At 34.7% G+C, this 23,933-nt stretch overlaps 8 protein-coding genes across 16 annotated transcripts; 5 read left to right on the top strand and 3 right to left on the bottom strand.

Moving 5' to 3' along the window:
• Window positions 1-958: 958 nt before the first annotated feature.
• strat (RAB interacting factor STRAT) lies at window positions 959-2,028 on the bottom strand. 2 transcript variants are annotated; one of them, XM_018548964.1, is made up of 3 exons: window positions 1,921-2,028; window positions 1,618-1,759; window positions 1,015-1,248 (listed from the first exon to the last, which is right to left on the bottom strand). In XM_018548964.1, the coding sequence occupies exons 2-3, from the start codon at window positions 1,753-1,755 to the stop codon at window positions 1,015-1,017; spliced, it is 372 nt and encodes a 123-aa protein (XP_018404466.1). In that variant the 5' UTR covers window positions 1,756-1,759; window positions 1,921-2,028. The 2 variants fall into 2 exon arrangements, with proteins under 2 accessions (XP_018404467.1, XP_018404466.1); XM_018548965.1 differs by having other exon boundaries at window positions 959-1,248; window positions 1,618-2,028.
• Window positions 2,029-2,264: 236 nt separating this feature from the next.
• On the top strand, window positions 2,265-2,852 carry LOC108781061 (uncharacterized). The gene is made up of 2 exons (XM_018548932.1): window positions 2,265-2,768; window positions 2,825-2,852. The coding sequence occupies exons 1-2, from the start codon at window positions 2,371-2,373 to the stop codon at window positions 2,850-2,852; spliced, it is 426 nt and encodes a 141-aa protein (XP_018404434.1). The 5' UTR covers window positions 2,265-2,370.
• A 185-nt stretch (window positions 2,853-3,037) lies between these two features.
• Window positions 3,038-5,161, top strand: LOC108781084 (origin recognition complex subunit 1). Its single transcript, XM_018548962.1, has 5 exons — window positions 3,038-3,443; window positions 3,521-3,797; window positions 4,003-4,268; window positions 4,639-4,922; window positions 4,995-5,161. The coding sequence occupies exons 1-5, from the start codon at window positions 3,136-3,138 to the stop codon at window positions 5,159-5,161; spliced, it is 1,302 nt and encodes a 433-aa protein (XP_018404464.1). The 5' UTR covers window positions 3,038-3,135.
• A 906-nt stretch (window positions 5,162-6,067) lies between these two features.
• LOC108781060 (uncharacterized) lies at window positions 6,068-7,079 on the top strand. Its single transcript, XM_018548931.1, has 3 exons — window positions 6,068-6,308; window positions 6,405-6,743; window positions 7,027-7,079. The coding sequence occupies exons 1-3, from the start codon at window positions 6,068-6,070 to the stop codon at window positions 7,077-7,079; spliced, it is 633 nt and encodes a 210-aa protein (XP_018404433.1).
• Window positions 7,080-8,585: 1,506 nt separating this feature from the next.
• LOC108781150 (uncharacterized protein C3orf18 homolog) lies at window positions 8,586-12,361 on the top strand. 5 transcript variants are annotated; one of them, XM_018549062.1, is made up of 4 exons: window positions 8,587-9,041; window positions 9,317-9,603; window positions 9,886-10,029; window positions 10,099-10,308. In XM_018549062.1, exons 2-4 carry the CDS (start codon window positions 9,328-9,330, stop codon window positions 10,153-10,155), a joined length of 477 nt encoding a protein of 158 aa, XP_018404564.1. In that variant the 5' UTR covers window positions 8,587-9,041; window positions 9,317-9,327; the 3' UTR covers window positions 10,156-10,308. The 5 variants fall into 5 exon arrangements, with proteins under 5 accessions (XP_018404563.1, XP_018404564.1, XP_018404560.1 ...); XM_018549058.1 differs by having other exon boundaries at window positions 9,125-9,603; XM_018549061.1 differs by lacking the exon at window positions 10,099-10,308 and adding an exon at window positions 12,114-12,361 and having other exon boundaries at window positions 8,586-9,603.
• Window positions 10,843-14,892, bottom strand: D1 (D1 chromosomal protein). Of its 4 annotated transcripts, none has more exons than XM_018549065.1 (3): window positions 14,761-14,892; window positions 11,813-12,052; window positions 10,843-11,705 (listed from the first exon to the last, which is right to left on the bottom strand). In XM_018549065.1, exons 2-3 carry the CDS (start codon window positions 12,032-12,034, stop codon window positions 11,574-11,576), a joined length of 354 nt encoding a protein of 117 aa, XP_018404567.1. In that variant the 5' UTR covers window positions 12,035-12,052; window positions 14,761-14,892; the 3' UTR covers window positions 10,843-11,573. The 4 variants fall into 4 exon arrangements, with proteins under 4 accessions (XP_018404567.1, XP_018404566.1, XP_018404565.1 ...); XM_018549064.1 differs by lacking the exon at window positions 14,761-14,892 and adding an exon at window positions 14,432-14,527; XM_018549063.1 differs by lacking the exon at window positions 14,761-14,892 and adding an exon at window positions 13,656-14,088.
• A 3,516-nt stretch (window positions 14,893-18,408) lies between these two features.
• On the top strand, window positions 18,409-19,647 carry LOC108781120 (ELMO domain-containing protein 2). Its single transcript, XM_018549012.1, has 2 exons — window positions 18,409-18,424; window positions 18,502-19,647. Exon 2 carries the CDS (start codon window positions 18,632-18,634, stop codon window positions 19,568-19,570), a length of 939 nt encoding a protein of 312 aa, XP_018404514.1. The 5' UTR covers window positions 18,409-18,424; window positions 18,502-18,631; the 3' UTR covers window positions 19,571-19,647.
• Window positions 19,648-21,029: 1,382 nt separating this feature from the next.
• LOC108781109 (uncharacterized) lies at window positions 21,030-23,055 on the bottom strand. Its single transcript, XM_018548995.1, has 6 exons — window positions 22,820-23,055; window positions 22,214-22,402; window positions 21,884-22,022; window positions 21,615-21,776; window positions 21,361-21,486; window positions 21,030-21,270 (listed from the first exon to the last, which is right to left on the bottom strand). Exons 1-6 carry the CDS (start codon window positions 22,941-22,943, stop codon window positions 21,105-21,107), a joined length of 906 nt encoding a protein of 301 aa, XP_018404497.1. The 5' UTR covers window positions 22,944-23,055; the 3' UTR covers window positions 21,030-21,104.
• Between the last annotated feature and the right edge of the window lie 878 nt (window positions 23,056-23,933).

The raw sequence follows: 23,933 nt of genomic DNA, 5'->3' as shown, positions 1-23,933 counted from the left end.
TAGAAAACGAAGATCTTCACAATGCCAATTTAACTAGCAATTAATTTAAAAAATTACATATCTTACAATAAATAAATAAAGAAGAAACTGGAAAAATCTAAGAAAGAATTTATTTTTAACGATTGTCAAAATTCTTTAACAGACATTGTTGTGTATAATCCTTCAGATCATCCAATAGATCTTCCAATACATAAATTAATTCAATTTTCTTGTGGAAATTCCAAATTCAAGGGATCCAGTGATATAGGGCGAATGAGAGTACAGCATTGTTTTTGTTGCGCAAAGTAATAAGTAAATATTTCCTCAAACTATTAAATTTATTCTATGAATATAAAAAATTCAGAATAACTCTCTTTGGAGCCTTAAGACTCCTTTTCTTTTTTTACCTTTTTCAATAATAACAACATAATTGACCAAGTCACACAAATGCATTTATTAAATATTAATAATAAACAGATTTTTAATTGAGTTTAATAAGCATTATATTATTACATTACATTATTATATTATCGAAGATTAATTATCTAATTTATTAACAGTTTGTAACATATAATCATTATTTAATTAAATATTAAACTGTCAAATAAAACAAATTGTACCTTAATTTTTATTAATTAGTTTCATGTATTGTAACATTGACACGATTTCTGAGTTGCATAGAAAATAAACAGAATTTTATTTTATAGTATCATTGACATTAATAATATTTTTTACTTATCTTTATATAGACGCATATAATAAGTTTTAAAATACACACATACATACATATATATGATTAAATGACTCAAAAATTACTTTATTATTTAATCATTTAATTTAAAAGACAAATATATTTGAATAAAACCTAAATCAAACTTTTTGTACATATAGTTTCATTAATATTATTTTTGTGTATCTTTCTATATTCTTATGTTTTATGTATATGTATGTACTTGTATGTGAATATACACATGTGTTTATATATATTATATAAAATTATAAAACTATATTTAATTAATAAGCTGTTACTTCTATTCATTCATATTTTACTCTACATGATGCAATATATGACTTTTTACTGGACAAATCATGCCATCCCACTGGACCTCTCTCACAATCAGCACAAGCTAGATACTTGACATTGTCTACTGTGTGTGACACACCAATATTTTCAAAAGTATACATATCTTCTATTAACCAGTAAGCAGAAATCGTTTCTGATTGATTAGCTTTGTCCCCTGCTTTGCTATGGATATGAGGTAGCGCAAACTGCAATCAAAACATATTTTTATGTTTACTTTATGAAAACTGAATAGAAGTTGTCAATAAAAATTATAGAAATGTCATTTTGTTGAATACCGATATTTAAAACAAAAAGATCTTTTTTCCATATTTTTTTCTTTTTTTTATAAAGTGTACTCTTTTTATAATTACATTGAATGCGTATATGAAATATAACTTTTAGGTTATAAATGTTCGGTATCCATGACAAAGCATAATGCTACACAAATATATATTAATATTATAGCAGCTGTGATAATTAAATTACTAAAACAAATAACAATCAAATAAAGAAGCATAACTCGAGATTTTTTCTCAATATTATCATACTACTATATACAGTACTAATATACTCACATCCATGTTTATCAATCTAGCAGCTCCAGCATTGAGCATTTTTGAAGAACAAAACATACAATAGATTTTATCTTTATTTTTGCCTTCTGCGTTCTTTTTCAGTTCAGTAATATCCGCGCGCGCGCGCGTCGACATCATTATTCTATAAATATAAAATAAATATTTAAATATATAGATTCACAGATCAGTTTACGACCAATCGGCCTTATATCCACCCCCTATGGAATGAATCGAATCGAAATAGAAATCTATCATCCATGATTATATTTCGAACTTCAACGAGAAACTGGAGCTGGTTTCAACCTTTCAACAGAATCACTCGAGTCAAAGAACTCAAGGTCTTCAAGGTGTTCAGATTTCTACACGAATTGTACACGAATGCTGCTCGGATGTCATGTCATCCTTGTCTAACATTTGATGAACAACAGAGGTGGAGAGATATCTAACCTCTGAGTGACTCTCGGACAGGAATATTAAGGAATTAGGAATCTAGGGATCTATTGGGTGCATTCAGAACGACAACCGCTACTGAAGCGCTCAGTGAGCTCTCGCATCTGATTGGCATATTCCGTTAGATCTAAAAATAAAGACAAACTGGCAGTATAATACAAGATTGCGTTCGAAAATAATCTACTCCGCAACAACTCGATATACTGTGTCTCAACTCTCAACGTTTAATATCTCGGTTCGTAGGGCAGAACGACACTTTTTTCTGCCAGATTCTTCCGTTTGTATTCTTTACCTTTACCAAGTATGGATAATGATTCTTTTGACTTTTCCAATTCTGATAAAATCTTTGAGAACAACAAACTTGTTTTATTACAAACCAATGCATTGCAAAAGGAGCAAGCTTCATTACGTCTGAGATTAAGACGCTCTACAGAACAAAGTATATATAAAATAGATACCGAATCAGAAGATGAGAAACCTAAGAGATTAACTAGAAATACAAAACGTCATATGAAAAATTTGCAAGATGAAAATCAAGTGTTACGTAAGGGTGCAAGAATTATAAGGTTTCCTAAAAGATATTCAGATTATAAATGTTCTTCTAAATCCCAAGTATCGGTTTTACAAAGAGATCAGATTAGTTGTGATAAAAAGAAACTAGATTCATTGGACACTTCTAATATAAGAAAACAAACTAATAAGTATGTAGTCGAAAGTGATTCAGATTGCGTTTGTATTAATTTTATTCCAAAAACAGTCTCTACAAAATCAAGATCAAAACTTAAGAAACAAAATCATGTTGATTCTACAGAAGATATCAATATTAATACTACTCCTAAAGTTTGTAGAACTAGATCAAAAGATACAGCTCTCTCTATGAATGAAGAATTAAAAAAAGTATCGCCTAATAACAAAAAATATCTTGAAACAGATGCAAGAGAAAATATTTCATTTGAGAGTACTCCTAAAACGTCAAGAATTCAGAAGAGTACTCGTAAATCTATTTTAAGTATATATAATAAATTTGAATCAGTACACAAAGATGAGAATAAGAGTAAGACTGATAAGATGGAAGTTGTACACAAAGTTGATAAAAATTTGTGTGTAAAACCTAATCGAAGAAATGATAAAGTTATTGAGTCCTCAGTAGTACAGAATGATTCAAGTACACCAAAAATTTGTATATCAAAGCAGGATACTTGGAAACCATCTATGAAAATGAGAATCAATATCCTAGCTAAACCAGTTACACCATTGCAAGAAATCAGAACTAAGTTGCATGTCAGTGCAGTACCTAAGTCATTACCTTGCAGAGAAGAAGAGTTTAATAATATTTACACATTTCTAGAAACCAAACTAACAGATAATAGTGGAGGGTAAAGTTTGTCTGAACATTTCTTAACATTTGTTGACATTTATTCTTTTAGTATACTAAAATATATACATATTGCAGATGTATTTATATAAATGGCGTCCCAGGTACAGGAAAAACTGCTACTGTAAATGAGATTGTAAAATGTCTAAACAGATCAGTTAAAAAAGGTAAATTAAACCGTTTTGATTTTGTTGAGATTAATGGTATGAAATTATCTGAGCCCCGGCAAGCCTATGTACAAATTCTAAAGCAATTATCTGGGAAAATTTTAACATGGGAACAAGCGTATAATACGTTAGAAAAAGTATTTAATAGCAATGCTAAAAGGCCAATGACATTGCTACTTATAGATGAGGTATATGTGTACAATATGTATTTTATTCTTTATAATTTTATGCACATCTTTATTCTTTATATAATATATTGCATATCATTATTTTTTACTTACATAATTACTTTTCTATTATTTAATATTTTATTGTCTTTTAGAGTATGTTAATTTTTTTTATTATCTTTTATTATTTTACTTACATTTTTATTATTTTTATTTACATTTTTAGCTTGATTTATTATGTACAAAACGACAGGATGTAATATATAATCTTTTGGACTGGCCTACAAAAGCCTCTGCTCGATTAGTAGTCATTACTATTGCCAATACTATGGATCTTCCAGAAAGAGTTTTAATGGGTAGAGTCACATCGCGATTAGGTCTTACTCGAGTAACTTTTGAACCATACAATTATAAACAATTATATGAGATAATATTAATCAGACTTAAAAACACAGACATTTTTGAAAATGAAATTATACAGTTAATTGCACGGTAAGCATTATTTAAAATATTTTAAATATCAGCCCTTTTTTATTTAAATATTAATCTAATACCTATATATATATATATATATAGTTTAATATTTAACTTTAACCGTCAAGTAGCGCTTCTTGTACTTATATGATGTTCACGTAAACGGTCTTATTAATTTTATTAATTAAATAATCAATATTGATATATTTTATGTATCTACATTTTTAATTATTATTATGCATAACTTTGTGGTTGCAGAATTTTTTAAATACTTAGCTCTTACTTTTTATTAGTGTATTTTATGAATTATACTCATTTTTTAATTTTTTAAATGAAATTGATAAATTTGATGAAACATTTTAAGCACAATTTATATTTTATATTTTAGTAAAGTATCTGCAGTATCAGGTGATGCTCGCCGAGCTTTGGACATTTGTCGTCGAGTGGCAGAAATTACTGAAACACGCAATAATACTACAGTAAGCATACAAGACGTAAATGAAGCTTTGTCGGAGATGATAATAAATCCAAAAGTTCAAGCGATAAAACATTGCTCGAAATTCGAGCAAATATTCTTGCAAGCCGTATGTGTAGAAATTAAACGAATTGGTGTAGAAGAAGTTTGTTTCATAAATGTTTATAGACAGTTTGAATCTTTATGCTCTTTTGATGGTTTGTATAAAAAAAATTTATTAGTAAGAGAATGTGTGAAAAGATTTATACTATAGCAATTTCTGTTTCTAGGGTACAAAACACCTAATATTAGTCAAACTCTTGATATTTGCGCAAAACTGGGTGATTATAGATTGCTAATTTGCGAATATGCAAGTAACGATATATATAAAAAAGTTCTATTAAACATATCAAAGGATGAAATACATTATGCGCTACAAAAAATTGATTTTAATTAAAGATATGTAAAGTGTGTCTTTAATTTATTATTATTTTTATTATTAATTTAATTTATTATACAAAAAAACATAGTGCTTATCTTTTTTTATAAATTATGATATTACAATTTACTCATTTTTAATTCATGTATATCTTTTTGTCATATTGTAATAAAAAAATCTTTATATATATATATACATAATATGAATATAGTTTCCAACGATTCATTTTTTATCAATACGTTGTATTGCAGAAAAGAATCGTATTTATTGAATGAATATGTTTAAAAATATACAGAGTTTATCTCAAAAAAACGCCCATAAATCATGTAACGCTATTCGCTTATCAAAAACTGAATCTAAAACTTAAGTAGCGTTTTACAATTCTCGCAATTTTTTTTAGTTTCTCCATAAATAGAATGTCTAAAATCAACGCATAAGACAACTTCAAGAAATTTTTAAGATATTCTTAAATTTTTTAAGATTTTAAGATATTATCTTTAAAATATTTTATAAAGGAACTCTGAAAAATATCTTAAAATTATTTCATTTATCAATTTTACCAACTTATTCAATAATTTTTAGTAATTAATATCACGTTAATTATTGCGAAAATTGCAATATGGTTCATAAATTTTAAATTCAGTTTTCTATCAGGAATAGCGCTATAGGATTCGTGGACGCTTTTTAAGACACATCCTGTACATGTTCAATTATAGATATGTATAGGAAAGAATCAATCTATTATTGGAAAAATTATGTAACCCAAGTTCACGAATAAATCCTTTCTCTAATCTGTTGAATAACAATATTTTGCTTCTCAAGTGTTTTGTGAAAATTTTGTTTCTTTAAACTTAGTAAATTAGTGAAGAGAACAATAAATTGGTAATATTAGTTGTAATACATATGAAAAGAAATCTACATATAATGAATAGTGACAATATCGACGAAAATATTCTTTTATTGTATAATGCTCAAAAATGGGAAGAGATTGCTGCTTTATCTTCTACGAGTGACAATCTTAAATCTAGTAGATTATCATGGGTATTTCCTGATATGAATGATTTGTATTGGATAAATGATGTTATACGAAAGTATAACTTAACTGGAATTGCAAGTATTGGTTGTGGTTGTGGATTATTAGAGTGGTTATTACAAAAATGTTCAGGTAAATCTTTAAAATAATTTTAATATTATTATACACACACATATATATATATCTCTTTCATAATATGTATAACTGTTCATTATTATATTTTTCAAGGATTAGACATTGTGGGTGTAGAATTGGATAGTTCTTGGTGGCATAGCAAATATTCTCCACCGCAATTTTTAAAAAATATTATTTTTATTGAGAACAAGTCAATAAATTTTCAAGTGCCAAAACGGTATGCAATGTTATTTTGTTACTTTAATAACTGTATAGCGTTCTGTAATTATATAGAAAGTTACAAAGGTAATTTCATTTTTGTTATTGGACCCGCGCAAGGAAATAATTGTACAACAGATCCATTGCCATTCGATGAAAAATTTAAAAAATATAATTGGACATTAATAAAGCAAAAAAGGCTCGTGTATTCCAACAATTATATTACTTTATACAGTAATAAATAATAATTATAAATTAATGTATAATTATTATTAAATATATGTATTTACATTTTCGACACTATTTTTTGTTACCTTTTCTTTTAACTATCCATTTGACATACAACACATTCGCGTATACACATGTGTATACATATGTATGTCACGCCGCGCGCACACGCATAACATCAGCGGGCACTGCCTGTCAGAGAGAGAGAGAGAGAGAGAGAGAGAGAAAGAAAGATACACCACCACCACATGAACTTTTCGTTCTCTATACGCATGTGTAAATATTGCAGATACTATGGCGTTGCCAGATGTGGCAATTTATCGCCAAATTGGCGATTTTTAACTTGGTCGAGCAACTTTATTTTCGGAGTTGGCGACTGATATTTCTGATTTTGGCGTCTTTGGCGATTTTCTCTCTCTCTCTCTTTCTTCGTATCCAACATGTTGAGAAATTTTCTGATGCGCTGCCTGCTCAATGAATATTGAAATTTCGCGCCGCCGGCAAGTTGCGGTTGCTATGTATCCAGAGGATTTTGATCGAAATTATGAATTATTATTTCTCAAATTTATATTGTGTTTTCTATGGAAAATGAAACAATTTCGACCGGAATCCGTTCCGAATATTAGTTCAACAAATCCATAATACGTATTATGCGATACACATGTAATAATAACCTGTTTATGTATATTCACTGCTCTGATTGCACGTATAACAGTTCGGTCTTCATATTTATAACATATTTAACAGCAGAATCAGATATGTATTGATGTAATAATAGCTATCTTGCAATTTTTTCTACATATTCAATTTGACATTTATAATTTACTTGATCTAGTTCAACCTTTATTTTAGGGTAGAAGTTTTCATTTCTCAGTATTTCACGTTATGCTCAAAATTTGCAGTAAATTTGGATACGGTCCACTTGACACTACAAATGTTTCGAAGCTTTTAATTAACCAATCAAAAAGTGCTTGTAACTTGAAAGCATTCGTAGTATCAAGTGGACCGTACGTAGCCTTATATGTATATGTATAACTATCGAATTTGGATGGAAGATCACTAAAATCTGGCAATTTTTATGACGAGAATTTATCAAAATGTAGCGATTTTGTTGGCAAAAATTCATCAACAAATTACCCACTTTTAGCTGTAAAAAGCTTTGTAGGTGGCGACATATTTCTTCTATTCGCGCCATTCATTTGAACTTTATTTTCGTAAAAATTACTGTTTATAATAGAATTTATTGAAATTTGAGTATTATTATTTAACTTATGTATGTATGTAAAAATAGACGTAGAAACAGAAAGGAGAACGTAAAAAAGGGCCAATTTGTACAAAAAGATGTAAATAAAAAGAATATTGTTTTTTTTGTACATTTTTATGTCCTGGACATGATAAAATTATTATAAAATTTGTTATTTGTGGAGAACACATCAAAAATTGAGCATGAACATAATGTATTAAGTCAAATTTCAATATTTTACTTTCATTGTGTAGCTTTTCTGAGATGAATTATTACAGATAGGTGCTGAACAGTCAACCATTTTTATTTAAAAAGAAGTACTTATCGGTACTTATGTGTAGAAATGATTGTTTTACGCAAAATTGAGAAATGTAATAGAATCGTACATTGCTACACGTAATAATCATTGGTCTGTTTTCTGTTCCTGCACTAGATTGAACTAGAACTCTCTTTCTCGCTTTCTACAAATATCAAACATATACCTATCTCACTTTTAAGTTCTAAAAAGTGATGTCCAGACTCTGATTAGAAGGTCTCTAGAGTTTATCTGGCAACCCTGGTTGACGTTGGCCTGGTTGGTAATATTACTTTGGTAGTGTGGTATGTAGATCAGCCTCCAGACTGTTGGTAGAGACAGAGGAGGATCACCATCGGATCCAGCTGATAATGACATGCGGGTGGAGTCTGTTTGATGCTTCCAAGGGTCCGCGGCAATACTAGAGTGAGATCTTATGATGTTGTTTAATGATAAAGCCGGAGCTGTCTGTTATGATGATCAATTGATAAGACCAATGTGATGATATAACGTTGATGTTCCCCTCACTAACACGTGCATAAAACGATATCAGAGGATGACAGGATATCCAACGATGAGCACATGATACTACGTAATTGTAGCGCGGCAAAGAACGCACATGTTGACAGAGTACGAAGAAAAAAAAGGAAATACTATAGAGAGAGTTTAATTTGTGATATCCACGTTTCCTACAAAATCCAGACTATGGGCCTCTCTGGTGGATACAGTTCAAGAAGATAGAACATCAAGTCTGAGAAATAATAATGTAAGATAACGGAGACATCTTAATTTATGCATGCCTATTATAAAACAGAAAGGTTTACTAATTTTATTAATGCTTGACGTAAGATATAAATATGTCCATACATGCGAGGAACTTTACAAAGTTAGCCTGACTAACTGATGGCTTAACCACAATCGATCGAGCTTTTTCTAATAAGATGCACGAGAATAATGATACAAATGATACAAGAGAGTACAACGCAACAGATGCCACCGAGTCTATTTTGTACACTATACTGATGAATGATCTTGTGACAGTTTCCACAAACATGCCAAGTACAATCTACAACGACGTGTCCACGACAGCGTATGTAGAGTTGCCGCAGGACAGCGAGAATAATCAACGGTTGTGGAATATATCCAAAACCGCAATAACTTCACTGTCTGAACCTACAGCGATATCGTTTAACACTACAAGAAGCACTACAATATATACACCAACAACAGAATCGTTTGATGAATTTGGTCCGCCGGAAGGAGTAGAATATATTTTTGTACCACTTGGTGTAGTGGTTTCTGTTATTATACTATCAGCTGTGGTATGGGTAGCGATATCACTTTTATCATTACCTTGTGACGTTTTTCCCCTGCCCTGTTTTTATTTGTGTACATGATACTGTGCAAGTAATTAATGCAATGCGTGATGTATCTGTTATTCTATATTTTTAACATATGATCTTATTGCTTTATGAGAATTACGGATAAATGTGACACGATCATACAATCTTGGCATGTTTTTTTTTTTTCAGCAAAATTTTATGTCCTGCTTTTCTTGTTAGGTACAATTAAAATTTCTCGAACTTTAATGTTTAATTTTGTTCTTAAAGGTACTGATTATATCGAGAAAGCGCAAGTTGGAGCGTTTAAGACACAGACTCATGCCAATGTACAACTTTGATCCTGGAGAAGAAGAGGAAGACGACTGGGAGACCGAACTGTTGGACGAGTGCTACAATACACATCAGAAACGAGTGCGTAAGATTGTTTTCGCACGTGACTCGCGCAAATGCTTTAAAAATAAGAATCAATTGATTTTACAGCAAGGATATCGATCCGTGGATATTGAAGAAAATGCAGAGCTATTCAGTGGCCACTAGTAGCATATTTTTGCATAGCATTAATTTTTTTATTAAGCTATAGTTAGCATTGGCTAAAGACATTTATTTATTGTAATTTTTGTACACACGGCGTTCTTAAGCATACCAGAATTTACAATTTTAGCTATATTTTTTCTTATACAGATTTTTAAAGACCAAAGTTTTATAAAAACAATACATTTATTAGAAATATATTTGATAATTTCAATTTTCTTCAACTTTTTTTATAGCCTAATGTCATCTAAATTATACACAAAAATAATACATTTTAAATTGTTTTTTATTACAATTGAATACTATATGTGCAATTTCCAAATAATTTGACTTTTACGCAATCACTTTCACAACAAAATATAAATATGAAATTTTTACAACTGTATTATTTATACAATTTATTTCAATCATATTCATCTCTTCCTACTTTTCTCAAAGATTTTTTTCTCATTCAAAATAATCGGTTGTTTTATTTTTCTATATTATTCATTTCTCTCAGATAATTGTGAGAAATAATGCTTTTACCGTTCAATGAAACGAATTCTAACAAAAAGTTATACTATGTTTTGTATGAAATATTGTCACAGCTTTATGATAAAGAATTGTAAAAGTTTTAATTAGAACCTTAAAAATCAGAGGAAAGAATATAAAAGCAAAATTAATAAGAGTACTTTGAGTTTATTTACTTTAATACAAATTTGACATTCACACATATGCTTGCCTCAAAAACGACAGTAATATACATTAAGAAAGTGTACTTATTAATGTTAATTAGAAAAGAATAGCTCCTGTGTATGTTACATACAAGAAGTTTTTTTTTCCGTGTTTACCTTTCTCTATCTCTTACAATATTAGATCAGTATGGAATTCATTTTTTTTTTTTTTTTGGCTTTATGAATTGCGTAATATGCATGAAGGAGAAAAAGAGGTAGCAAACATGTGACACACACAATACTCTATACTGCATGAAAGTTTTCTTTAATTAGAAAAAAAGTTTATCAAATCTCACTTCTCGGGCAAATTAAAAAAGTTTCGAGATCGGCATCTTACTCCAGTCTTTTACTATTAAAGAAGGTTACATGTACGTAGTCTTAGGACTTAAAAGTATGATTTTCATTCATCATTTTAATTAATAGTGATGTCAAGTAATAAAGTTAATAAATTTGTAACACAACTTTTGTATCCGACGTGTCTTGGTGAATTCATCAGCGTGTGGCAATGTGCACTGTGAACTGGAGTTTGAGAAAACTCGAGTATCGGGACAGTGTTCACCGCTTCGACACTCGCTCGAGAGTTAAATCGGGTTAAAATGAAAGAAAAGTAAACCTTAAAATGATCGAATTCATTCAACACGATGTTCTATTTAAAGGTCTTCGAAGGATAAGTCAGCTGTGTTAGTTTCATCCTCCCCATCTATGGATGCTTCAATTCTCCTCTTCCTCCTCCTCCTCTTCTTGTTCGTCTTCATCTTCACCGGTGAGTTCAGGTTTCTCTTCTGTCTTTTTTGGTCTACCGCGACCACGTGACGAAGTAGTTGTGCCTTTTGGTGGTCCTTGCTGTAAGTTCAACAATTTTCTCGTGAAAACTATTAAAATTAATTATACAGTCAATAATACGAGTAGTTTGCAGTTTGGTGAATATTTCTGCCTTAGTGACTTCTTACCTTCTTCTTGTGAGAACCCTTAGGTCTACCCCTTCCCTTTTTAACAGGTCCAGGTGGTGCATCATCCTCATTGTCAGATTTCGCAGGACGTACCGCATTATTTTTTTCCGCAGCAGGTCTACCCCTCTTTTTAGGCTCCTTAACAGCGTTCTTATCTGCCTTAGCTGGCCTGCCCCTCTTCTTTTTTTGCTCCTCTACCACAGGGGAATTATCGTCTGACATATTTATTGTCCTGTTTCACTGTAAAAGTAAAAGATCAATATTGATTATCTCTCTCAATCACCCCTTGTCTCTTTTTCAGATTATTTCGTCTCCGATAAGATGAACAAAGCGCGCCGACTAATACAAGGACTGAGTCATCTGTGTTTACACATGTATATGTTGTGCGGTTAATGTGAAAATAATTACTTGCTATACAAATAATCATTTGATATTGTCCATCAAATGTATCGCTTGTGAATATGTCCTTTATATTCGCGACTAATCTTTTAAAATCTCTTAGTGCTACATATTAGCAAAATAATTATGATGAAACAAATACTTATCTATCAATAAATACGTCTACAGTCTAGAACATGAATGGTGTATATATTCAGAAAAATGTATTAACCTTAACATAGACCGATAAAACCAATAACGACTTCGTGCCTATCGCTGTTGTTGAACAGAAACAGATACATTGAGGTTCTCGAATCTCAGGAGAGGAAAAAAAAAAGGTAAAAATAAAAGAACGAGCGTAACTATCGATCTTCCAATATTTTCCTCCCGTTGTCTCGCCGTGTCTCGCGCGCTTAAAGGAGCATCGGAGATCTCGCGCGTGCGAGAGGAAGACACGAGTCAAGTGCGCAAACGCGCTGCGAAAATCAGTACTATCAATTACGCGCCTCGCAAGTTTACGGGAAGAGATGATACGCGGTGTGCGACGTCCACGTTGCGTCGCAAAACGCCTCTTCGACGCGGCGCGATATGGCGCGCGCGCACGCGGCTTTCGGCGCGATCGAAAGTAATTAATTCGCGAGCTCGAACGGCTCCTTTTTCCAAGCGAGATCTCGCGACGTTCTTCATCCCACGGGTAACCAACGGGAGGGCTATACGTCGTCGAATGTCGTCGCGATCGATTGAAAATCGCGTCGCCAGGCTCTAACCGAGCGTCTCTTGTCTTGCTCCTTACTCTCTGAAAAGTTTCGTGCCCGCCATTTTCAAAATTTGCAATCGGAACGCGTCAAGTCTCCCCCCCCCCTAACGAGGACGCGTCGGGCTCGATTCCGGAGGGGGGGAGCGGGTAAAATCGCAATTGTCTTTTTCTTTCATCCCTGAATTTTTTACGCGATGCCGACGCGAGTGTCGTCGCTTCGCGACGAGAAAATAGCCAGCGATCGCACGCGGACGACGGGAGAGACGGGCTGCCGCCGCCGGTCGCGTCGTCTCGGGGAGACGCCATGAGAGAGAGAGGCGCGATATCATGGCGTCCACACGAACGAATCGTGTGTACCTCCGCGGCGGCGTCGCCTATCCGCGCGCCGTTGGGAGGCCGCGTCGAAATCGCCGCGTGCCGCGCGAAATCTCTGCAAGTAACTGCGCCACGACGACGCGGAATGCGCCGAAAAATTCGTCGCGAGCCCGGCGAATTGTCGGGCGCGCTCACGCGGCGCGTACGCGCACGCTTACCGCCGAAAATCATTAATAATCCCGCGCGCACACGACGTAACGGTCGTGTCAAATCGTGTGTGAACCAAGAGGAGGAAACGGCGTGGTTCACCCGCGAGATTCTCAACGTCCGTCGCGCGCACGCACGCACGCCCGCACCAATCCACGCACACACACAGACTCCTCCAACACTCACCTCACTCGCTCTCGACTCGCAGATGAGAAGGAAATTTTTTTTTTTCTTTATCTCGCGTCCGTCTCTCGCACCGCGGAGAACAAAGGGGGTGAGATCTCGGCCGCGGTCCTTTACCGTTGCCTTTGCCGGTCGGCGGCGCGCGCTCTGGCGTGGCGACGGACGACGGTCGGGATGCCCTACGCGGTCACGTCGCGCGCGTCTTCGTCACTTGTGTAATCGTTATATATCGCGTAATTTGCGAGATTCGCGAAACGCACTCCTCTCTCGGCTCGATCTACTCTCGCGACTTCGCGTCGTGGGTGCACTCGGCACGCTCTCGCTCGTTCGGAGTCGTTCGCTTCGCCGCCGTGCCGTACCGTCGTGTATTAACAGGCGCCGCTGTCTGCCCGCGCACTCTACACGCAGTCACGGGCCACACAGGAGAGACACAAGCGTATAGCATGCGCGCGCTCGTTTCTCTCTCACGCACACACTCTCGTACGCGCTCCGCAACCGCCCCGCCGTCAAACACACAGCCTCCGACTCCTCTCTCGCGCGCGCTCTTCGGCCCTTGGTGGTGGCGGCGGCGGCGGCGAGCCGGCCGGCCGGCCGGCGCGGCGGTACGCTTCGACTTCCGAAAACGAGGGGAACCTGTCTCGCGTGGAGTCACGATACGTCGAGTCGTCGTCAACGTACGAGAAACGATTAACGGGCGGGTACAAACACACACACACACACGTACTCCATACACGCGCGCGCGCGCGCGCGCAAACAAATGCGACGTAAGACCAACTTACCGAGAGAATACCAAACCACCAACTGACCGACAACGATACACTATACACTGCGGAGTGCGACGCGATTCGTCGTGGCCGTGGTTCGCAACCGAGAACCTTCCCCCTCTCTCCGGCCTCCGGCCGTGAGCGCGTCGACGAATTCCCGCCAAAAGATCGCCCCGCGCGCGCGGCGATGGGCAAGCATCGGAGGAAAAAGAGAATCGGGCCCGTTCCGTTCATACTTGGTGCGTCGGCCGCCGCCAAACACCGAGAGGGCTCTCTCGTAGAGCGACTCTCTCTTCCTCTCATCCAATTTCTCTTTTTTTTTTCCTCCCTGTGCTCCTCCTTACCTTGACTTGAACGGTCGCTGTGGCGGTGGTGGTGACGGTGACGGCGATACCGGGGTCCCTCCGCTCCCGACAATTTCGCGCGTGCGATCGCGGCGCGATTTGGCGCGAACGCCTCTCACAATGGCGGGCGGACTGTCGTATCCGTGTGTGTGTCCGTTGGACGCATTTCGGGAACGAAGGAGGACGATTTGCGTTTCACTTCTTCGGGTGGGGGAGGGGGGGGCGGACGGGTGCTGCGTAGAAATTTCGTTGATAACGATGGAAATTTGAAGAGAATTTGCGCAGAATTGGACATTAATATTAATAACGACCTGCGCCGCGTGGATCGATACGTGTATGTACGTCGCGTGTGTGTGTGTGTCTGGGGCACAGGATTATGCAAAGGAAAAAAAAATCGCATATGCACGACGAACGTCGAATAGTTACGAGCCGGTTGTAAAAGCGCTGGGGGGACGTTGACCCCGCTGATTTTCCCCGACTGCGTTTTCGATGATTTCAGCTTCTACATGTCGATGTATGGATGAAATAATTTCACCCTCCGAATCAATAGTCCGTGTGTCGTATTTATGTGAACGTTCTAGGTAGAGACACAGTTACAGGCCAATCATAATAACCCTTGTATTTATAAGAATCTGAACTAAATACGGTCTTGAAACTGTAGTTTCGAAAATATTGAGATCTCTGAAGATCTCACAAAATAAGAGCGGATTATATGATCAATATTTATAGTCGATTCTTGTTTTAAAATCAATTAAGACCGCCTTAAGTATGCTTGAAGATGCCAATACGACTTGCGGTTAATTTATGGCAGCTTTTAAGACTTATGAATACCGGTCACCATAAAAGACGCCATCATGATTTCATTCATCACTTATGAGTGACAAATAAGGTCGTAATAATATCCTTGTAATATTATAACCTTTGTTCCATCTGGGATTATCGCGATTGCTACACTTTGTAAACGATTTACGTACAAATTCTGTTACTCCGATTTGAATATTTTTCAACGGTCGTTCGGTGTTGCCGTATTTGTTCATTCGAGAAATCAATCTGCTTTCCCTCCTTAATTTTTTTCACGAGCATTTAATGCGAGTCGTATAGTTTGATTAGCGATCATCGACTTTGCCTGAGTGTTCCCGACAAACGGAAACAAACGCATTGAACATCCGTTAAGATATTTAATTCGTGCTACATCATTTTAATTCATGCTTTGCGAAAATAAAGGCAGATTGTCCTTGATTGCATTCCTCCTGGTATGAAGTCCGATTCTCGTGCTTTTGTATCTTCTTTATGAGAGATCAATGAGAGATAACGCACTGTAGCGAAGTATATAAACAACGTATGTAGAAGTATAAACAAATCTGTAAAATCAGAGCGTTCGTAATATCCTTTATCTAAGATAAAAGCCGAATCGGCACAAGCGGCAAACAGTTATGGCGTCTCGGATGGTAAACCCAACACGGTCTAAATAGAATTCAGAAAACAAGGTTGTAAAAAAAATTGAATACAAGTGCAGGTTAGCGAAATTTATTTACAGCGTATTTTATTGATTAAAATAACGCTGTAAGCACGATGATTTTTCGTTCGCACGCGTCTCTTGGTAGACATACACCTTTATTTAGTAACGTCATTTGGTATGTATACGTCTGCAACGAGTGCATAGCGAACGTATTTTCCTTTCGCAAGGAACGCAAAAAAAGAGCGCGCGCGGAAAAACGCACACCTTATAATGCAAACGGATCGCGTATTATCGATCCGGCGCTCCTCGACGTGACGTAAAGACGAACGAAGGAACGAGCCTGTAATTAAAAATAGGTTTCGTTCCTTTCAAGGTTAGTTTGGCGTTCTTCGTTTTGCCGGTGTTATCCCTTTCAAGCAACAACGAGTGGATCAATTGGTGGTGGGGGGGGGGGGGGGGGGGGTGTATGTGTGAATTAGGCATGGCAGTTATTATGTTACAGAGAATGCTCCACTCAATAAACCTGCAAAAATATTCCTAACAAACAATTTCTAAGGATGATTTTCACGACCCAATCTTATATAGTTTTAAAATTATTTCAAATATAGAGATACAAATATATACCACACTCTCAAGATATTTATTGAAATGATTTTATTGGTTTAAATGAAAAAGCCCACTTATAAGACGATATTCAAATTTAATTGGCTGATATTTATAGTCGATTTTTGTATTTAAGAGATAAGCTTAAGTATATAGTCTTAAGATATTATAAACTAATCACAGAGTAATATTAGCATCTTTTAAGACATTGTTGAAGACAGACTTTAAATAAAAACTGACTTATATAAAATCGGCCTGTGAGTACCAGCCTAAGATCCCGTTCAGCCAATGAAATAACCATACAACGTGTCGAGATAATTTCGAGTTCAGGCAGTCTTAGAAATGGACGAATAATAGTCGATTATTCTTCTCGAATTTCGACTGTAATTGGTTAATTTCTTACAGCTTAGGGCTTAAAACACGTATTGTAGATCCGGGGTTAAGCTGACTTTTCATGCACAGCACGCTGTAGAGAGCCTGTAATTCTAGCACGCTGCGGTAGCAACATGTCATGTGATATAAATTTTTGAGAAGTGATTGGAAGTACGTCACTTCACATAAGATTTTTAATTAGTAATAACATTTCACTGTTGAAGCGTACTGCGTATGAAAAGTTAGCTTTAATTTAATCTATTAGTACTTATTAAGAATAATTAATTAATCGTAAACATATTTCCTCATTCAGTGTCGTTCTTTATTATATCTAAAAAATATTTTTTTAGATGGAACTTTTGCACTTTTTTCTTTTTTAATATAATGGACTTTCTTGGCTTCGAACTTTTTGATGGCATTTGCAGTTCAGTGTTCATTTGGTTGAATTTCAATGAGATGCGGCAAAATGTATTTTGCGTCAGAAGTGCGTCATTTCATGTAAAATTATAACCAATAGTAATGCTGGATTCACCCTGGTCGCAGCAAGCGTCAAACAGCAACCAACCAGAGTGGCGATATTTTTTACGCCACTGTAAATATCGCCACTCTGGTTGGTTGCTGTTTGACGCTTGCATTTTCCTAATTTTTCGTATACGTTTCTCTTACGATGGATTAGAGAATCGGGCGCTGTCCTGTTTGCCTATCTGCCACCGAGTAGAAGTAACCCGGTAGCTCGAAAACATCCACAGCTGACTGTGCAGGCGTCTCTGTATTATTTGTATATATGATTTCCGATCCGCAGGACCTCGTTATCCTATGTCAAATTAATGCGAGCCAATGACAAACGCTATTCCGGTATATCTAATGAGAGCGAACTACGGAAAGACTCTTGCGATTGGTCAATGCTAATTGCGCATTCCGTAAATTCCGCTCCATGGGACATAGGAAAACACCCTTCAGCGGAACGGAATCGACGGAATGACGTCACGACCAATCATGAACGTTCCGTAGTTCCGCAGTTCCGCATCCCATGGGAGCGCACCCTAATAAATTGTTGCCGCAACTAGCTGCATATGAATTGATATGAAAAGTCACCTTGAAGGGTGTAAAGATTATATATCGACGTCAAGCGCATAATGAAAATTATTGATATATCATAATGTATGTAAATTGTAAATGCGCGTTTGTATTCGGTGGTGAAACGTTTGAGAGGAAGAGAGAGAGAAAGTGGTAAGACGTGACGTTGATGAGAGGTTATATCGCATTCTCTATTGATATTTACACATCGCTATCTTATATTTACATAGCAATATGAAAATAAATAGTCAAAACGAAATGACGTCCACTGCAGTGCAGAGTAACAACACGTCGGCAATACGACACTTTTAGAGGGATATTTTTTGACAAACGACCGTCACTATCTTCGATCGGGCAGGCATGTTCAGGTACTTTTGGGCTCTGGTGTGCTGGTACTTCAGGCCCTTGATAAAATGGTTCTTGCATCACACCACGCAGATGTGCGAGTTGCAGAGAATCTGTTACGGACAGCCGTCCGGAGCGCCGCGTGCTTTTGCAGTCGAGGAGACTCTCGGACAGTCGCGCAACACGAATATTAGAACCCTCGTAGCTTATTTGAATGACATTGCTGATCACCGTGGAATAACGACGAAAACAGAACGCAAGATTCTGGAGGATGCCATCAGGACCGTCCTGGTGACGAAAAAAATCAATCCCACGGCACATCCTGATTTTGCCAAGACATTTGGTAAATGCGTGGAGCTTATCTGGGGTTACCGTCAGCTCTGCGTGGAGTGCGAAGAGCTTAGGAAGACATTGTACAGTGTGGATAATCTGGATCACGAGCAGAAGCTGCTGAAGTTATGGAACCTACTGATGCCATATGAACCCTTGGATGCAAGAGTAACCAAACAGTGGCAGGAGATTGGCTTCCAGGGGGATGATCCCAAGACAGATTTTCGTGGGATGGGAATCTTAGGATTGGAGAATCTTGTTTACTTTGCTCAGGAGTATTCTAGCATAGCTACGCATGTATTGTCCCATTCAAATCATCCGCGTTATGGATATGCATTTGCTATAGTTGGTATAAATCTCACAAGCATGGCCCTAAAATTGTTAAGAGACGGTAGTGCTAAGACTCATATATATAATTCCTCGAAGACCTTGCCGACAATTCGTGCCTTTCATCGGTTTTACTGTTACCTATTTTATGAATTTGATCGGTTTTGGATCGAGTCCAAGCCTAGTAATATGATGGAATTCTCATCGATACAAGCAAAGTTTGAAAACAGTATCAGAATAGCATTAGCTAATCCATTAACTGTTTTCAGGATAAATGTGGCAGTTGACAATATTTAATATGAATACAAATTGCCTTTTATTTGTAAGAAACAAGACCAAAATGGCTACATAAGAAATGAGTACAATTTTTAGACTAGCACACATGGAATTTATTTGTTACTTATTTTCACAATGCTGGCTTTGTTGTGATATTACAATGGCATTTAAGTAAATTAAGTTTTACATTATAGAAATCTTTATCTTTAATTTAGTTTTTTTTAAAATAACAATGTGATTAATATCTTGATGTAACATGTGTGTTTTATTGTAATTTTAATAGTTGGTTTAGCTGTTTCCTTAAATTTATGTGAATTTATATGTAGGGTATACTTATCATGTATGTGATACATTAATTTACGTAACAAAATTAAAAACTAATTACTTGTGTATTACACATATTTCATATTGATTTAAATAATTTTATCAGAATTGAAATTTTTTAATATTGACTTTATTCTATTATTTACTGCGAGTACTGATAATTTATAGTCTATATATAATGTGAACTATAGATTTTCAATACAATGAATAACAAAATGCAGCCATCTTCAGCAACAAATTTAGATTACACTAATGAAGTTCAAACTTCAGAGTTCTAGAAACAGATTAAATAACTTAATTATTAACAAGCTTATCACAAACGTGCCTCATGAATTTTATTCTTTAATAATTCGAAGCATATTTAGTGTTATAAAACCTAAAGGAAAGATATTAAGCTAAATAAGTCATTGTATCACGAAAGAATAATGTTGTTTTTATAAATTCATAATATTTAAACTTATTATATACGAATTTTAAAGTTTAGAATAGGCCTATCTAATTTGAGCTTTGGAGCCAAAACGCAGAGTCATCAATGTAAAAAAAATCAAAGTGTTGATAAGTATCTGATTGATATTGTTGTACAAGAATATCTACATTATAACAAATTATATTACAATATAGATATTTTTGTACAATCTAATTATGTGTTTTTCTGTTTTCTTTTTAATAAAATATAACTCACATGATTGCTCATAAAAAATTATATGTAAAAAAGCAGCAATAAAATTTAAAGTAACAGATATAACATAGCGTTGTTAATTAATGGAATGCATTGTGGCTAGTAACTTGACAATAAAAGTCTTTTTTTAACAAAACAGATACGAATCTATTCTGAAACAAGCGATTCGTTTAAGGTATTTTTAAACAAATTTAATCAGTACCGTTTTGCCTTTCTTAAATTTGTTGCTGTTATACACATTCTCTCTGTATCATTACTTACTGTATAATTTTTGGAATATATTTCGAGTAAAAAAAATATATTCTTTATATAGAATTAATCAAATTTCTGAGTTATTTCATCAAATTTACAATTTGATAAATATTTTTAAAATATACTTCTCACAAAGAGATACATTTATAAAAATATTATGTAAGTTTAAAATCATACTTTTTATACATGTGTAATAATTTAATGTACAATCAAAAGTCATTTTTAGTACTATAACTAATAGTCTATACAGAGAAATATGCATATTGTATTTTTGGCAAGCCTCAAATGTACTTAATAGATTTAGTCTTCTTTATCTTCTTTGTCCTCTTTATCTTCTTTTTCATCCGATTGCATATATTTAATAGTTGTTAGGACAATAACCAGCACCCCAATGCAAATGCTAGCTAGCTTGAGTATCCATGGATTATCATAGAGAAACATTATAATTATTTTTGTGTATTCATCACTAGAAAAACAATAATACATTGCTGTATAAATTTACAAATAAGTTAAAATGAAAATTTTTTAAACAACTATATTATTTCTTTAAACTTACAAATAGCTTGGAAGTGGAGGTACTTCTTCTTGTTTTATCTTTTTGTAATTTTCTTTGACAAACGCTACAAAGGAAGCAACATCATGTGTTCCTATATCATAACGATACATTTTACCATGCCTAAAACTGTATGAATAGAACGTATTAATATACTATATATTAATCATACTTCATCAATTTGTGCTTATCTTACAATGCGCGTTTAGATAATATTATTCAAGATATCAAACATTAATTTATATCTATGTGCTTACAGTATAAATTGTGGCGTATTATAAATGTTAAATCTTCTGGCTGTGGAAATCCCAGTTGTGGCTTTATTAACAAGTGCTACATTTACTTTATGTTTAAGTTTGGCACCAACCATTTCCCATTTTGCCATTGTGCGTAAGCATTGTACGCAGTCTGTGCTGTAACTGATGTTACAGCCGGACGTAAAGCCATGATTAGTACATGTACTGCCATTACTTATAAACCAAATTAAATAATTATTGTAAATGTAGAAATAAGGATTGAGACTTACAACATTACGAACCAATCGCCAGTTGTAGCACCAGTGCTTGCTTGAGTTAAATGCTCAAACGTATTGTCTGTAAGTTCCTTTACTGTGGGTGCTTTATTTTCCGTAAATGTAATTAAAATGTCTTCGTCCTCCAAAGGTCCTGTGGAAGAAGATGCATCATGAAAAATCTATATAGTACAATCGCAGAATTATGAACACGCTCAGAAATAAAAATATACATAGACATATCACAATGTATACGGGATAATAAAGCACAATGCATTATTATAGAGCAATTAAATAAATAAAAGATCTAAATAAAAGTATCTCTATTTCTTTTTAAATCCATACCATCGTACAATAGAGGAAGCCCATGTCGGAAAAATATTAGAATAGGTTCTCTATCATTACTATATAATTGAAGTAATTGACTATCAATAGCCTTAACAACCCACGCAGACATGACATCAACAAGATCCTCACGCAAGTGAACCAACCTCTTTTCATAATTATCACAGTCTGGACAGTTTGTGCTACTTGCTGCAAATGAGATTATTATCATTAGTAATTCTAAATTATAATATTGAGGAGACAATTGAGATTATTATTTATATATATTTGTAGTTAGAAAAATTATAGCTTTTGTAATATAAAAAATTACAGACATAATTGTTTAGATCATCACGAGAGATTAATTATAGTGGAATGTGTGTGTACTTTTAAGATTATTGCTTGAAGCAAATTTATGTAGAAAATTGAAAGCTATAACATTCGTAAGGACACAAGCCTTGTATTGACTCTGATTTGCATTATAAAAATAATATGTAATCAGGAATACGTAAATAAAGTATAGATAACATATACAAATAGTCTTTGTAAGCAATAGTTTCTTTTTTCCCGAAAAATTTAGGATTAGGAAAAACAAAGGAAAAAAGAAAAAAGAAAAAACGAACTTACTAAATAGAACGATCACATATTTTTCGACTTTTATGAGATTCAGCAGTTTGTTGTCATGCACCTGCTCGAGTTTCGTAGCGTGCACGCTGGAAAGAATGCATATCGCAATTAGGAGCAATAACATTGTTAATTCGTGCGAGGAGTACTATGATAAACAATGTAATGCAACAAACACGTTGACGTCGCCACGCCAGCAACTTGTGCACGTCAAGCAACGCGAACGCATCAAATCAAACAACTTGGCAGTTGGCCGGTGTTTACAATTTTACATTAATAAGAATATACACGAGGGAGATGTAGAGAGGGGGCGCCATTCGTTGGTCACGTGATGTCCGAGGAAGCCATGTTGCGGACATGATTGTGGATTTGATTGGAAATCGAAATCGGTCTCGGATAGAAAATAGGTCTGTATTTTATTGATTATTAATTGAATTAGGGGGGTATTGTACACTTTGTGTATTTAAAATGAAGTAGATAATACATATATGTTTGATATTTGATACGAGAAGGAAAGTTATAGTACATTCCAGTGCAACAATAAAAAACAAACCTTAATCTTTTTGATAATGCGGGAAGTGTCTCGAAATAGATTTAGGACGCTCGCATGGAATGTAAAAGATCAGGGTTCGACTTCTGGTCGGGGTAATATATTTTGTAATAAATAAATTTATTTACAGATTTCTATTATATTAAAATCTCTCTAATAGATGTCTATTGAGCATCCAAATTTAATTGTGACATTATTTCATGTAGTTACGTTTATTGTAAGTCGGGGAAAAATTTCCGCGCGTAATTCGATAAAGTTACAAATATGGTATATGTATACAATATATATATACATGTATACACACTATGTATATATATATATATATATAACCTAAAATTTATACATTGAATTACTTAAGAAACAAAGATCCAGCTTCAACTGTAGGCTATTCATTCTTATTAATTCTTATTATTCGCGCTTATTATTATAATTACGAAATATATTTTTGTAAAATATATTTCTCACAAATAAATTAATTTTTAAGAGAGTGTATGCATTATATTATATAAATATATACGGATCATATTCTGTAGTTAACGTATAAAAGATAAAATCATCACGATTATA

This window comes from Cyphomyrmex costatus, unplaced genomic scaffold, assembly GCF_001594065.2.
Source record: "Cyphomyrmex costatus isolate MS0001 unplaced genomic scaffold, Ccosl1.0 scaffold76, whole genome shotgun sequence".
NCBI lineage: Eukaryota > Metazoa > Arthropoda > Insecta > Hymenoptera > Formicidae > Cyphomyrmex > Cyphomyrmex costatus.
This window is presented reverse-complemented; position numbering and strand designations above follow the sequence as displayed.

Excerpts from the sequence above, each read along its gene's own strand:
- strat (XM_018548965.1), bottom strand. The coding sequence starts at position 1,755 with ATGATGTCGACGCGCGCGCGCGCGGATATTACTGAACTGAAAAAGAAC. Across the intron at positions 1,249-1,617 it reads CTAGATTGATAAACATGGAT|TTTGCGCTACCTCATATCCA; the intron begins GTGAGTATATTA and ends TTTTGATTGCAG.
- D1 (XM_018549065.1), bottom strand. The coding sequence starts at position 12,034 with ATGTCAGACGATAATTCCCCTGTGGTAGAGGAGCAAAAAAAGAAGAGG. Across the intron at positions 11,706-11,812 it reads AGGGTTCTCACAAGAAGAAG|CAAGGACCACCAAAAGGCAC; the intron begins GTAAGAAGTCAC and ends TTGAACTTACAG.
- LOC108781109 (XM_018548995.1), bottom strand. The coding sequence starts at position 22,943 with ATGTTATTGCTCCTAATTGCGATATGCATTCTTTCCAGCGTGCACGCT. Across the intron at positions 21,777-21,883 it reads GGCGATTGGTTCGTAATGTT|TTACAGCACAGACTGCGTAC; the intron begins GTAAGTCTCAAT and ends CTGTAACATCAG. Across the intron at positions 21,271-21,360 it reads CCTCCACTTCCAAGCTATTT|TGATGAATACACAAAAATAA; the intron begins GTAAGTTTAAAG and ends TTGTTTTTCTAG.
- LOC108781061 (XM_018548932.1), top strand. The coding sequence starts at position 2,371 with ATGGATAATGATTCTTTTGACTTTTCCAATTCTGATAAAATCTTTGAG. Across the intron at positions 2,769-2,824 it reads ATAAGAAAACAAACTAATAA|TCTCTACAAAATCAAGATCA; the intron begins GTATGTAGTCGA and ends TTCCAAAAACAG.
- LOC108781150 (XM_018549058.1), top strand. The coding sequence starts at position 9,217 with ATGCACGAGAATAATGATACAAATGATACAAGAGAGTACAACGCAACA. Across the intron at positions 9,604-9,885 it reads TACTATCAGCTGTGGTATGG|GTACTGATTATATCGAGAAA; the intron begins GTAGCGATATCA and ends TTGTTCTTAAAG. Across the intron at positions 10,030-10,098 it reads ACAATACACATCAGAAACGA|CAAGGATATCGATCCGTGGA; the intron begins GTGCGTAAGATT and ends TTGATTTTACAG.
- LOC108781084 (XM_018548962.1), top strand. The coding sequence starts at position 3,136 with ATGGAAGTTGTACACAAAGTTGATAAAAATTTGTGTGTAAAACCTAAT. Across the intron at positions 3,798-4,002 it reads CATTGCTACTTATAGATGAG|CTTGATTTATTATGTACAAA; the intron begins GTATATGTGTAC and ends TTACATTTTTAG. Across the intron at positions 4,923-4,994 it reads ATCTTTATGCTCTTTTGATG|GGTACAAAACACCTAATATT; the intron begins GTTTGTATAAAA and ends TTCTGTTTCTAG.
- LOC108781060 (XM_018548931.1), top strand. The coding sequence starts at position 6,068 with ATGAATAGTGACAATATCGACGAAAATATTCTTTTATTGTATAATGCT. Across the intron at positions 6,309-6,404 it reads GTTATTACAAAAATGTTCAG|GATTAGACATTGTGGGTGTA; the intron begins GTAAATCTTTAA and ends ATATTTTTCAAG. Across the intron at positions 6,744-7,026 it reads CAATTATATTACTTTATACA|ATACTATGGCGTTGCCAGAT; the intron begins GTAATAAATAAT and ends TAAATATTGCAG.
- LOC108781120 (XM_018549012.1), top strand. The coding sequence starts at position 18,632 with ATGTTCAGGTACTTTTGGGCTCTGGTGTGCTGGTACTTCAGGCCCTTG.